At 40.1% G+C, this 14,061-nt stretch overlaps 2 protein-coding genes across 16 annotated transcripts in view; both read right to left on the bottom strand.

Moving 5' to 3' along the window:
• KLHL3 (kelch like family member 3) overlaps window positions 1–14,061 on the bottom strand; it is a 237,405-nt gene that overhangs the window by 129,520 nt on the left and 93,824 nt on the right. The window contains exon 1 of one of the 15 annotated variants that reach the window (XM_088798626.1): window positions 2,866–2,938. The exons of the other annotated variants lie outside the window; for them this stretch is intronic. The gene's annotated coding sequence lies outside the window, so the exon portion shown is untranslated. Of the gene's footprint in view, window positions 1–2,865; window positions 2,939–14,061 lie in introns of those variants that run through there. 15 annotated transcript variants of the gene reach the window in all.
• Window positions 10,830–13,915, bottom strand: HNRNPA0 (heterogeneous nuclear ribonucleoprotein A0). The gene has a single exon (XM_019740235.2). The coding sequence runs from the start codon at window positions 13,292–13,294 to the stop codon at window positions 12,371–12,373; it is 924 nt and encodes a 307-aa protein (XP_019595794.1). The 5' UTR covers window positions 13,295–13,915; the 3' UTR covers window positions 10,830–12,370.

Below are 14,061 nucleotides of genomic sequence, written 5' to 3' on the forward strand. Positions count from 1 at the left end.
CCTCATATAAGTACAATCATACAATATTTGTCCTTTTGTATTTGGCTTATTTTACTTAGCGTGTTTTCAAGGTTCATCCACGTTGTAGCATGTATCAGAATTGCGTTGCTTTTTATGGCTGAATAACATTCCATTGTACGGATACGCCACATTTTGTTTATCCATTCATTGGTTGATGAACACTGGGTTTTTTACATTTCACCTTTTCACAGAGCACAACTTAGTAAACATTTCCCTAATGTTTGACATCTATAGTTTCCAATCTCTTATTATAGATGTTATAATGATTGCCTTTATGCAAATACTGCTTTCCTTTCATTGGATTTTCTTAGGTTAAATTCCTAGTATTGCAGTCCTAGAATCAAAGGGTATGAATACTTTAATGGTTCTTCCTAAATAAATCAGTTATTTACCCTCCTCATTCATCATCTTTTCCAGCCTGATGGAGAAGTTACTGTCTGCAATTTCAGTTATAAAACTACAAAACTGTGATTAAAATCATTTGAGGCTATTAACAGATAGTTCTATCAAATGAAAATAAAAGCTTTCAAGTTCATGGATATATGGATCCAGAGATTTGAGGGGAACTGTCTGTGACTCTGATGTCAGGAATACAGTAGAAATTCAGAAGAGATATATCACGTGGGCATTTTTGCCACAACCTCCCTTCTGTGACCCAAGTCTCATCTTCTCTATAACAAAATCTTATTATAAGATCAGGACAGAGTAACTTCCTTCTCAGGGGAGTGGTATGAAGCAGTTAAATCAGACCAGCTTGCTATGCATTTCACTGCAGAGTTTACAAGCAAACAAAATATGATCCTTCTAGCATAATGACATACCTCCTACCACTGTTAGAAGATGAAGTAGCTATACTTCCTTTCTCCCTAAGGAATTACTTATGATGCCTGTGTCAACAACTGCCTTCACTTAGATCATTTTACAGCCCTATACAGACAGTCCTTTTCATAAACTTGCTTACAAAGAATTTACATGATGGCAGTGATTCTCCCCATGGTCAAAACTGCTAGAAGCTGGAATGAGAAGACCTAGAGATTCTGGAGAAAGTAAAGGAGTGAAAGCAGAAACTGCTCAGAACAGCTCTCCACCAGACACAGAGCTGGCTGACCTATCCGATAGGCTTTCCAAAATTGCATCTTCTACCACAACCTGATGTTTTTGAGTTAACTTGCGTACACTAAAAAAATGTTAGTTATCAGGGGTTCCTAAGACCAACCCTACATTCAGAAATTAGTTAGAAGAACTCACAGAACTCAGAACTAAGTGATGTACTCAAAGATGAAGTTTATTACAGCCTCAAAGTAAAGATACAGTCAGATCATATGGGGGAAAGACACAGCAGTCTGCAGGAATGCACGTGCAGGCCTCTTTACGGTCTCTCCCTGCCATGAGGCACAAGGGGTCACACAAAATACACTCGTATGTGATGTTTCTGCCCAAGGACTCAGTACTCGAGGTTTTATAAGCACTCACTACCTAACTCGTATCAAAATTCCAGACTCCTAGAAAGAAGGCAGGTGTTTAACAAAAATCATATTGCTTGCAGTCTAGACAGTGAACCCTTACCAGTCAGGGAACCGTGGAAACACTCCATAAATCCAACTGCCTATACAAAGCAAGCAGGCCCTCTGAAGACAGCACACCACCAATTAAAGATTCATTTCAGTAAAAAATAACGTCTCTCAAAAAAATAAATAGTCTATACCTATAGCAGAAATAAAGAGGTTGTGGGTCTTTTATACTTTAATCCAAGTTGTTCTGATTACTTTCCTCATAAACCCTCATTGAAAGCAACTATACCAAAGAAATGGGAATTTTGATCTATGAAAGGGAAAACCAGAAGAATCTTTTAAAATTTAAGGCAGATCAAGACATGCCTCTGCTCAAAACCCTGAAATGGGAAGCTGAAATCCTGCAAAGGAGTAGCGGACCTGGTCAGCTACGCCTCTGCTCCCCTTCCTTCAGCTCCAGCCACCCTAAGTAACTTGCTTTTCCTCAAAAAGGTCAGGCATAATCCTGCCTCGGAGCTTTTGCTCTCCCCTAATCCTCTACCTGGACCTCTGTTCCCCTAAGTATCTGCACTGCTCACCCCCACATTTCCTCGTCTTTGCTCAGATGTCACTTTATCAGAGACCTATCCATACCACCCTATCTTAAATTGCACTACCTTCACGAACACCCTGCCTTGCAGCTCTCCCCTCCCCTTACCCTAACTTTTCCATACCACTCATCATCTTCTAACACCCCGTATAATGTATTATGTTTCATTGTCTATATCTCTCCCCACTAAAATATAAGCTCTATTGAGGGCAAGGATTTTTCTCTTGTTCACTACTCTAGATCCAATTGAATCATTTAGCAGAACGGTCATAAATTTAACCGGACATAGTAGGAGATCAAGGAGACACTGAATTTCAAACAATGTGGGAAAACTTATGACAGACAGGTGGACAGAGTAACCTAGTGCAAACAGCTAGGTCTTCTCCAAGTTTGGTTATGCCTGGGAGTTCAAGTCATTAAAAAGGTGGAAGGGATTAAAATTTTTCACTGAAGAAATGCAAACAGATGGCGCATTCAAACAACGTTACTGAAGAGTTTTAATAAAAAGAATTATTTACAAAGGTGTGGTCACAGTTAAGGAAACCCAACAAGATTTGGAGAACCATCTTAGGGCCAGCAACAGGGAGGCTGAAGTAGCAATAGGAGGCAGTGGTTACCAGAAGCCAGAAAAGACCTAGGGCTGTGAGAGCCACTGCGGCAGAGCTCTGGCCACTGATAACCTGTCTGAACATGTGTTTGGGAGACAGGGAACAAATACCTTCACCTCACCTTTCTCTCACTCACCAGGTCTCCTGCTAGTTTCTCCCACTGTCCAAATATGAAGCGAGAAGAGAGTATGCAGTTGAGAATCAACCTCCTAAGAACAGAGCAAAGAAGAGAAAGGTGGAGAAGTGGCTCAGGAAGGGCAAAGAGAGAAGACTCAGCAGAGTAACCATTTGTAACAATGCTTCCAGGTGCTCAACTATGTCCAAACCTTCCTTCTAAACCTCTTCCCATTCCAGTGGCATCACCAGTCTCCTACTCACACAGCAATTCTGACTCATCTACTCCCTCTTCCTGATTCCCCACATTTGCCAATTACACTTGCACAACTTGCCTCAAATTCCCTTTCAGTCTATTTCCAGTGCTACCTCTTTGTTCATACTCTCATTTTCTTACCTGGTTAACATCAGCTGTCTTAGCAGCCTTGCCACCTGAAACATCATTCAGACTCAATGCTACTGGATTAATCTTTCTAAATTAGTCTCACTACCACTATTGTCTTCCACTGCCTGCCAGAGAAAGTCCAAATTAATTGTAAATACTCAAGACCTCAGGGGCGGCAGGTTAGCTCAGTTGATTAGCACGTGGTGCTAATAACACCAAGGTTGCCAGTTAGATCCCCATACGGGCCACTGTGAGTTGTGCCCTCCTTAAAAACAACAAAAAAAAACAAGAAAACCTCGGCATGTGGTTCCAACTTTTCCCAATTTATTTCCCACAACTCTCCTTTATTCTTAGTACAAATTAGCCACTTGTATTTGGAAGTAAATGAAGGTTAATGGAAAGAGTATGACCATTGGAATCCGTCAGACTTGGATTTAACTCCCAGCTCAATCACTTCATCGGCTGGGTAGCCTTGGGAAAGTTACTTCACCTTTCCAAGGTAAGCTTCTGCTACCTTATCTATGAAGCAGAAGGTTACTGAATGGACCCATGAGAACATTTGTTAATGTACTTACCGCGTTTCCCCGAAAGTAAGACCTAGCCGGACTATCAGCTCTAAGGCGTCTTTTGGAGCAAAAATTAATACAAGACCCGGTCTTATATGAGAGTAAAATAAGACCGGGTCTTATTAATTTTTGCTCCAAAAGACACCTTAGAGCTGATAGTCCAGCTAGGTGTTACTTTCGGGGAAACAGTCGTACATACTGTGCTTAGCACACAGTAGGCCTACTTCTCTGTATCTGCTCCATGTTTCTGCCTCTTTCTCCCCCTACCTTCTCTATCTGGCCAATTTTTTAGGCAAAATCCTGTATTCTCCACAACGCTTTTCTTGATCTTTCTACCTACCTGGAAGTCACCTCTCAACACTCACATTTCTACCTTCCTTAGAGTACCAAGTACTTACAGACAGCTAGTATGGTTGGTATCTCCTACTAGAATTGAAGCAGCAGAGGTTTAGGCAGTTCCCACGTCCAAGCTCATCTAGCAAGTCAAGGGCAAAGCCTAGGTTAAACACTCAGTCACTGAAAGTGCTCTATGGACAACATCTGCTATGTCACTACCCTTCAAAACAATTAGTCATTCACCTCATTAACTGAGCAAATACCATGCGAATGGGATGGGGGTGAAATAAAGGTACACCTTTTGGTAGTCAGTCACACCTATCAGAGGTCATAATATTAATATTACTATGCACCAGAGACAACAGTGAGCCCTTTACATGCATTGTTTCACTGAATGAATCTATTTAACAACCCTGTTAGACAACTATTCCTAGTAGTATCTCTTTTTCAAAGACAAGGAAATTGAGGTTCAGTCCATTTTGTTTAAGGTTACAGAACTAGAATGTGAGAGTCAGGAATGGAACCTGGTCTATTTGATGCCAAAATTTATGTCCTTAAGAACTATGAAATATTGAATCAGATGCCTATTCTGAGGCAAGTTACTTTGCAATATAAGAATCAAGAAAAAATGCACCTTTCATATGGTATCCAAATAATAATGAAGGAACAAAGCTTTAATTTTAATCAGAGAACATACACTAAATGACAATGGGACTAACTCCAATTTGTTTGTACGGTGTGAACAATCAGAGATGGTGCCACAATGCTGAAAAGGAATGGGTATATCATTTCAAAGGAAACCAAATTCCAACCAGAATGCAAGTTATTTGAAGACAGGAACCACGTTTGTCTCCCTGCTGTGTATCTCCAGATCCAAGATGTGTTTTGCACAAAGAAGGTAAATCAATACCTGAAGAAATTAATGGTAAACATGGAGAAATAAGCACACTGTTTAAATGGTACAAGTTCACATCACAGAATTTTACAGCAGGAGATGATGACACCAACCTATTTCAGGTAATTTTTTTAAGCAAATCATACAAACCGGTAAAAGAATCAAAGGAGCCAAAGAAAACCTGCCTGAATAGAAAACGGAGCACACAGCTAGGAAAAGAATGAAAGCCTAGGAAGGTCTCTTCTTGAACCCTTTTCCTCTCTGAATATTTAAATCCTCTAACTTCAAGTGCAAGTAAAAAAGTAAGTGGAAAAAGTCAGTACATGAGAGACTCAATTGCCCTTTTTATCCCTCCTTCTTTGGGATTCCTTTTTAAAAAGCAGCTTTCAAGTATCTCCTCTTTATGATAAATGTTTTATCTGGTAACATTTAAATTCTCATTTAGGGAGAATTCAAAATTCACCCAAAGGCAGGTTCCAATGCCAAAGACTAATTTTCCCTAACCAGTTGTGTTCTTCTCTCTGAAACGAGCAATAAATTCTGTTTCCCCAGTAAGACACTTCCACACATTGTATTTAGTAAAAGAATAAATTTTAGGGGCCGGCCCGGTGGCTCAGGCGGTTAGAGCTCCGTGCTCCTAACTCCGAAGGCTGCCAGTTCGATTCCCACATGGGCCAGTGGGCTCCCAACCACAAGGTTGCCAGTTCAATTCCTCGACTCCCGCAAGGGATGGTGGGCTGTGCCCCCTGCAACTAGCAACGGCAACTAGCAACGGCAACTAGCAACGGCAACTAGCAACGGCAACTAGCAACAGCAACTAGCAACGGCAACTGGACCTGGAGCTGAGCTGCGCCCTCCACAACTAAGACTGAAAGGACAACAACTTGACTTGGAGAAAAGTCCTGAAAGTGCACACTGTTCCCCAATAAAGTCCTGTTCCCCTTCCCCAATAAAATCTTTAAAAAAAAAAATAAATAAAAATAAAAATTAAAAAAAAAAAAGAATAAATTTAATCATCAAGAACATTCATAATGTGCTGAATTCAAATTCAACTTGAGGCTAATAGTTCATGTCCACTTACTATTTTTCAAAGTAATCCAACCTTTCCCTAAATTATATAACTATTAACTTTATTTTAAAAATAAAATTTAGGGCAAATATAACCTTTCAATTACAGCAAATTCACTTTTCAACAGTAACTACTTTAATTACTCCAAAAGTTATTTTCTAACAAAATTGTATTTTAAAATCAGCTAGTAAGTCAAAATATAGTGAAGACTTAAGAAGAAAATGCAAGAATGGCAAGCGTAATGCTAACAGCAGCTTACTAAAGGGTAAAAAAAATACTAAAGGTATTCTCCAAAATATGAATCCTTTCGAAAAGATTCATTTATAATCATTTCCCATTTAAGACCTCAACTAATTTGTATTATCATTGAGTATTTTCTGCCTCCCTTAAGCTGATTTTGCTATCAATAACTTTGCAAAAATCATGAATCATAAAAGAATGCAAAACATGATAAAATACAAATGATGTGCTTTTAAAGGTCTTTGTGGCTTAGCAATCTAAGAAAAAAAAACGAGCCCAATACTTCATGCTCTGTGCTTTGGCGTAAGCTGTGGGATGGATGCCCTTTGCCATCCAAATGTCAAGATAGCTCCAAATGTCTCCTTTTAACATTTTTCTTGAACCACATAGAAAGTCACCACTATAGCTCATATATAATGTATCTCTGACTAAAATACTCACACTCTATCACAATGATTTGTTTAAATTCCCACCATCCAATTAAATTGTGGGCACCTTGTGAGCAAGGACTGATCCTTATTAATTTAGTTAAGGCATGCTCAATACATTTTGGTTGAATGAATTACAAGAACTAGTCTAAGAGTTCTTCTTGAAGACTGTTACTGAATAATTACCAAATATGACTAAAAAATTAACAGTATCAAATTGGAAAGGATTTAAACAATTATAGTCTTTAAATCATAGGAAAATGAAGTCCAAAGAAAATAATTTAACTTAACAACGTTAAATACTAAAATCTGAATCCATTATTTCAACTGGAAATTTAGATTTTTTGGTATTGCCCACACCTCTGGTGAAGAGCAAACTTCTCCCAGGAAATCCTTTCGTCTGTTATTTTCTTCCCTTTCCCACGAGTTAATGACTTAGTAAATAATTTAAAATTCAACTAAAGACAGTTTCTAGTGAAAAACCTCTATTAACACATAACAAGTATGATGCTGCAAGTTTTTAAGTAGGATAAACCAAAAAAGATCACTTTTTAAATGGGTTAAATGGCACTTATTGCTAAAAAATCCCAGACCTCAATGTGTGTGTATGTATCTATGTATATGTGTGTGTTCCCTTTGGAATATAAAGGGCACTAAGGCTTTTAATGGAGATGAGTTACGTATTTTTAAATAAAGTCTTTCTCATAAAGAATAAAAATACAATTTGGGAGGAAAAATGACAATGCAAAATTGAAATGTTGAGACTGCAGAATATCCAACAATATCTTGCAGGGCTCTAGCAGATTTCTTAGCGAACTGTCTGGACACCAGTATAACCTATGGCTTCAGCCAGGCTCCTGTACTTTTTCATCTTTGATATGTTCTAAGTGGCAAAACAAGCCCTGCAAAAGTTGTTCTGAATTATAAGCAGAAAAACTGGAAACATGTTAATAATCAATAAATTACGGTGCAGCTATACTATAGTGTAACATAGTTATATTAGTTATATGTACAGATATCGAAGGACATCTTTGAAGTTAAAATACATAGCCATGTAGATATAAACTGATCCAATTCTTGTTCTAAAATACACACACACACACACACACACAGGCATGCAAACAAAAAGATCTAGAAGTAGACAAACTTAACATATGTTATCTCTGGGTACTAGGAGGTAACAGGGTGAACAATTTATTTTTTCAGTTTTACAATGTGTAATTTAAATATATAAGCAAAAAGATCCCTATTTCTTGTTCTCAATAGCTACATAATCTTAGGCAAATTATTTCAATTCAGTAAGCCTGTAGTTAAAATGCAACAGATAATAAATCTCCTCACAAAATTATTCTAAAATAAATAAAATGCATACAAAGTACTTAACAGCACAAGGCACAAAACAGTACTTTTCTTAACTGTATTTCATCAGACAGTAGTTATTTGGTATATGCAGACATCATATGGAGAGTGGCAAGTACTTCTCCAGTAAAACTACTGAAGATAACAAAAGGGGACATTAATATAATGGTACTCATAAGTTATTAACTTTATCATGTGTACTCTAGCTTTGAAATTTTCCAGTAAAATGTTTTAGTTGAATTTACCCGAAGGCTTTAAAACAGCCACCAATGAGTATGTACTTTTCTATGTATAATGAGAATTGAAAAATAGATCAGAAAACTGCTTTCTCATTTTCTAGCACATTTAACTCTGAGGTAGCCATCTCATCAACTAAGTGTATATTTGACGATCAAAAACATCTGCAAGAATAATAACCATGTTATTCATAGCAGCAAGAAATGGAAGAAAACTCATTCATCAAGAAGAAATGTTTTATGATACAGCTATACTACGGAACATTATATAGGCATTAAAAAGAATGACGGTCTATGTCTTGATAATGTGAGAATGTTAGTAACTACAGAACTATGTAACCCTACTTTTTAAAATTAAGTGCATACAAAAAAGATCTAACTGAATATATACGGTACCTATTAAAAAATACGATTATCCTTGAGAAGGGGGTTTGCTCATATAAGAAGGGTTTTCACCTACTTTTTGTTTAGTTTGGTTTATAAGCAGTTAATTCTAATAAAATTATTTTTAAAAATATACCAGCCCCAAGAGTAAGATTTCTGTATTTTCTATTCCCTAGTAATATTGGTATTTTCTGTCAAGTACAATCCAAATGTTATGTGCAATACTGTAATTTTAAGTAACATACAGCAGAAAGTATGTTCCTTAGGCTTTACCTATTCTTTCAAGGGACTTTTTATTGGAAAAAAAATTTACAATGTATATTCACTTTTAATAGAAAGCTTGAGACAAAGGCACATCAAAAAATAACCTGCAGTAAGACACTAGGAGAAAGCATTGTCCTCCCTTGGTTTAGAGACAGTCTTTATTGCCGTTTCAGAAGGAAACAAAATAGGGCCTTCTGAAACAGGGAATAGAAGGAATTTTTCCCCGTGACCAAAACCCTACACTGACTCAGTAAATTGGTTAAAGTGAAAGAGACTTATCCTAACTGCAAATGTTGTCTTTTTGGGTAAGACCCATATTGTCTAAGATGTGGATCTGCTCAAATCAATCCAACATCCAAACACCCACTTTCAATCAGCATACAAAATTTAACATTAAATGCAAATTCTCAAATTTGAGAAAATTAAGCACTTAAAAGGTAAATAAGCCTGTAATTCAAGTAACTTAAATTAACACTCACTTCTGGTCGTGAGGGTAATAATCGTAAATACCAAATTCTCAAGTATCCTCAATCCTTTAACCTTGGTTAAAAACAAAAATTCATTGTGAAGTAGATTTAAATATGAAATCTATTCCAAATCACTGTTATAGGAGCAAACAATCAGTTTATCATTGACTTGATAGTTATCACTATGAACATCAATTATTTGCAAGCTTTTTAATATCTGAAATTACCATCAATCTTGAAAGACCTTTCAAACCACTTTTAACTAATGATCTCCACTGAGTTTATACTAAAAATACTGTCAATGCAAAAGTTCACAATCAGGAGACAAAAAAAATAGGTTCATTTTTATTTTGCTAATCTTTCAAATTAGATTTAAGCAGGGGCAAACTGTATTCAATACTGACTAGACTGTATATACCTCCATGAATTCTTAAATTTGAAAAATGTTCAGATAATTCTACAGGTGATAAGTCAAAACATACAACTGGTTGCCAAAAAATGTCCCACGTGACAAAAATGCTTGCATAAAAATCGACAAGAGGAATTCTGGAAAGAGTAAATACCACTATGTCTTTGCATTCATTAAATACCAGTCCAAGTTACAGAAATTTGTAAAGGTAAATACATGACAATGAAATGTTCCTATACCTTGAATAGAACACTAAGTCACTTTTCTAATTAAGACTAAACACTTTTACATAACTCATTTAACTTCTTAGAAGTCTATGTTGGGAATACAAAATGACAACTTTATCAATTGGTGTATTACAATTGATCCAGAAGAACTAGATCTCCCCACTAAAACTGAGTAAAAGGCAAGCAGAATGACAATCATAAAAATTTAAGCATATCATTTTCTGTATCCCAAAGGGCCCCCAAATTACCAAATGAAAAAGCCCACATGTATGTTTCACTAAGTGAAAAATAAAACATTAAGGAAACTGTAGAGCCACTTGAGAGCAAAATATTTGACTGTTTATTCATGTGCAAAAACATCTATCCCATTTATCAGAGGTATATTTAGATATTTATACCATCAGTTGTCTTTTGTCAAAGTGACTGAGTAGACATAATCTAGCCTAGCAATCTTGACCTTATTTCCTATCTCTTGAAAGTAGAGTCCTGGCAATTAGGAAAAAAAAAAAAAAAAAAATCTTAATTAATATATGACAAGAACTAAAAAAGGGTCAGTGTTAAAATATTCTGTTAAAGCCCAATAATCTCTTCAGAACGATTCTTAATATGGCTTTCAACTGCAAGATTCAAGTCAAATTATTTTACGGTAACATTAAATACACTAGATTAATAGGTACTATGAACCCACCCAGCAGATTATACATACTCTCACTCAATCATGTAAAGAATTGAATTCTTTATTTGTGATATCCATAAACGTTGCTATTCTGTATTTCTAACCAGGAAGTCAATTTTCTCCTATATCGTTTTCGTTTTTTATAAACAACAACTTGAAATCTATTGCATGAAAGGGCTACAACTATACATTTAACCAAGCAGAATACACAAATAGTTTGCTTTACAACTTGCACCTAAAATACCAGTACACCGAGCTGGTTCATTAGTTGTCATAGCAATTTGGGGCCATTGCCCAAGCTATGCATAGCAGTTTACATGTTCAAATCTCATATAGAAAGAGCAATTGTGATACGGACTGTTAATTATATTCCTGTAAAGCCCACCTTAGTTACAAGTAAATGTGTAACCAAAGTCTGCACAGATTTTTGATGGCAAAACTTCTAATCTAATGAAATTGTCCTAAAACAAGTTTTAAACAAATTGTTTTGCACATATACTGCCATTCTGCCAGTAGATGGCGCTACAAAGGTTGGGGAAAGGATTTCCATGAGGACAGTTCAGCTATAGGGAAAAAACATTTAAACCTGCTCTGAAAAGACAAAAATGCATTTAGTTTGAGGGTAAAATATAACCCTTATTTGTAACGATTCATTACAGACAAACCAATAAGAGGGATGAAACTAGATCATCTGAAAGCTTTTAAACAGTTTATATGAATGAAAATACATGCTTAACACAAACTATTTCTTTAGAACTATACAGTACATACTTTGAATTCTCATAGAAGTGACTAATCATGTCATGATAAGCAAATCGCTTAGTACAAGAGATGGATGCACAGAAACTTTGAAGATTTTAAAAAGCCACATCCACCATTTCAAAAGTTGCCTGTGAAGGGATAAAAATTCAACATCACTAGCAGGGCAACAGAAAAGAAAACCACAGGACCTTTTAAAAGTTTCTCTAAGTACACGTCAAAAACTAATTAACACGAAAAATTTTCAACTAATATCCCTTAAAACGGTACGGAATGGATCCTAGAAAAAAGATGTTAGACATGTACGGTCAAACACAATGATTTATTAAAAATAAAACGTAAAAATGATTTTTGTACATATGCTTCCAAATTTCAGGCATGGGATCCAAGTAGATTTCATAGAAAACGCTGTAGCCAGGTATCAAGTCCTTACAACAAAGTAAACTACCCCCCACCCCAACCCCCGCCCAGGTTTTGCTACAGAATCAGCAAGTTCACTCCCTCCCCCCAAAAAAACACAAATTAAAACAAGACGTTTTGCTAGTATAAAAACGACCAAAGTCCAAGTAATAATAAAAAAATAGAGTCCATCAATGACTGTAACACAAAAATGTGTATGTGGGGCCGAGTCCATCTTCAGAGGGAGAGACAAGAGAGGTGGCAGGCAAATAGGGCAACACACCCAAGGGTAAGCAGCCTTAGAAGCGGCTCCCCCAAGGGCAAAATGGGGAAGGCAGCGGGAGAGGAAGGGACTCAGGAGTTGACCCTAGTTGGGCTGTTGAAAAGAGCTACCCCTATAGCCACTCCCAGGCATTTAAAAAATTTTTTTAAAAGGAGCTGCCTCCGTAACCACCCCCACCACCATAACCGCCTCTGTAAGGTCCACTGTTACTGCGACCGCCCCAGCTGCTGCCTCCTCCACCGCCGCCGCCGCCGCCGCTCTTCATGGGCCCATAGGAGGACTGGTGCTGGCTGTAGCTGCCGAAACCGCCGAAGCCGTTACCGTAGTCGCTTCCACCGTAGGACGAACCGCCTCCGCCGCCGCCGTAGGCATTGTAGCCGCCGCCGCCGCCACCGCCGCCGTAACCACCGTAGCTGTTGTAGCCGCCGCCACCGCCTTTAGACAGGCCATTCTGATCACGACCACCGCCGCGACCCCGGCCGCCTCGGCCGCCCCGGGAAGACCGGGAACCGCCTCCACCCCCACCGGAGTGGATATCCTCCTTAGGAACGGCCTTCTTCACCTCCACGCGATGGCCTTGGATCGGATGGAACTTGACCACCGCGGCCTTGTCTGCCGCGTCGTGATTCTGAAAATACACGAAGCCGAAGCCACGCTTCTTGCCGGACTGCTTGTCGGCAATAATCTCGGCCTTTTCCACGGTGCCAAACTGCGAGAAGTGCTCGATCAGGTCGCCCTCAGCCACATCTCCCTTTAGACCCCCGACAAAGAGCTTCTTAACCTTGGCGTGGGCACCGGGCCGCGCCGAATCCTCCCGGGACACCGCCCGCTTCAGCTCCACCGTGTTGCCGTCCACGGCATGAGGCGAGGCGGCCATGGCGGCATCGGCCTCCTCCACATTGGAGTAGGTCACGAAGCCAAAGCAACGGGAGCGCTTGGTCTGGGGGTTCACCACCACCACGCAGTCCGTCAGAGTCCCAAAGGCCTCAAAGTGGCCGCGCAGGCCCGACTCACTCGTCTGCACATTGAGGCCGCCGATGAACAGCTTACACAACTGGGAATTCTCCATCTCTACGGCCCGGGCCTTCCCCCCGCTCTGCGAGCTCCGAGGTTTCGCCGTCGCCGTGACCGTAGGCTAAGGCCTCTTCACAGCTTGGGCCCAGCCGTTGCTGGAGCCGTCACCGCCGGTTACCGACGGGGAAGGGAAAAAGGGAAGGGGAGGAAAGGAGGAAAAAAGGAAGGGGGAGGGAAGGGGAGAGGTGCCGGCTAGAGGACGAGCCGAGGAGACTGGAAGACAACCAAGGCCGCCGCTAGCGCTACCGCTACCGCTACCGCCACCTCCGCTCCCGTATCTGGGCACCACACAAAGAGGCCGCTGAACGCGCGCGCACCCTCCCCGAGGCGTGCGTCACCGTCGACGTACGGCAGCCCAAGGCTGCCCGCCAATCGCCGCCTCGCTCTCTTTAGTCCCGCCTACCGCGCCGCAGGGCCGCTCTCAGTCAGGGCCTCGCCGCCCTCCGCGGCCTAGTCAAGCCTTGGGCCTGCACTGCTCCTGCCGCCGTCTCTACCGACCCGCTTTCACTCCCGGGCTCTGCAGCGTGCCGTGACGAGACATTCTCCCAGCCCTCTGCACACCTCCGCGATTCACTTCCTCCCAGCACCGCGGCTGTTCCCAGTGGTTTTACCCCTCCCCTTGCCGTATCCCCTCGCCCAACTCCGCAGTGGCGTTCGCGCCAGCCCCTTGAGAGACATGTCAGTCTAGCCAATCACTGCGATCCGCCGGCACCCATTTCCGTTTTCCGCAGCCGCTGGACGGGCGCGCTCCCCGGAGCGCGC

Source organism: Rhinolophus sinicus, chromosome 5 (assembly GCF_057876585.1).
Source record: "Rhinolophus sinicus isolate RSI-liver-muscle chromosome 5, RSI-T2T, whole genome shotgun sequence".
Classification (NCBI taxonomy): domain Eukaryota; kingdom Metazoa; phylum Chordata; class Mammalia; order Chiroptera; family Rhinolophidae; genus Rhinolophus; species Rhinolophus sinicus.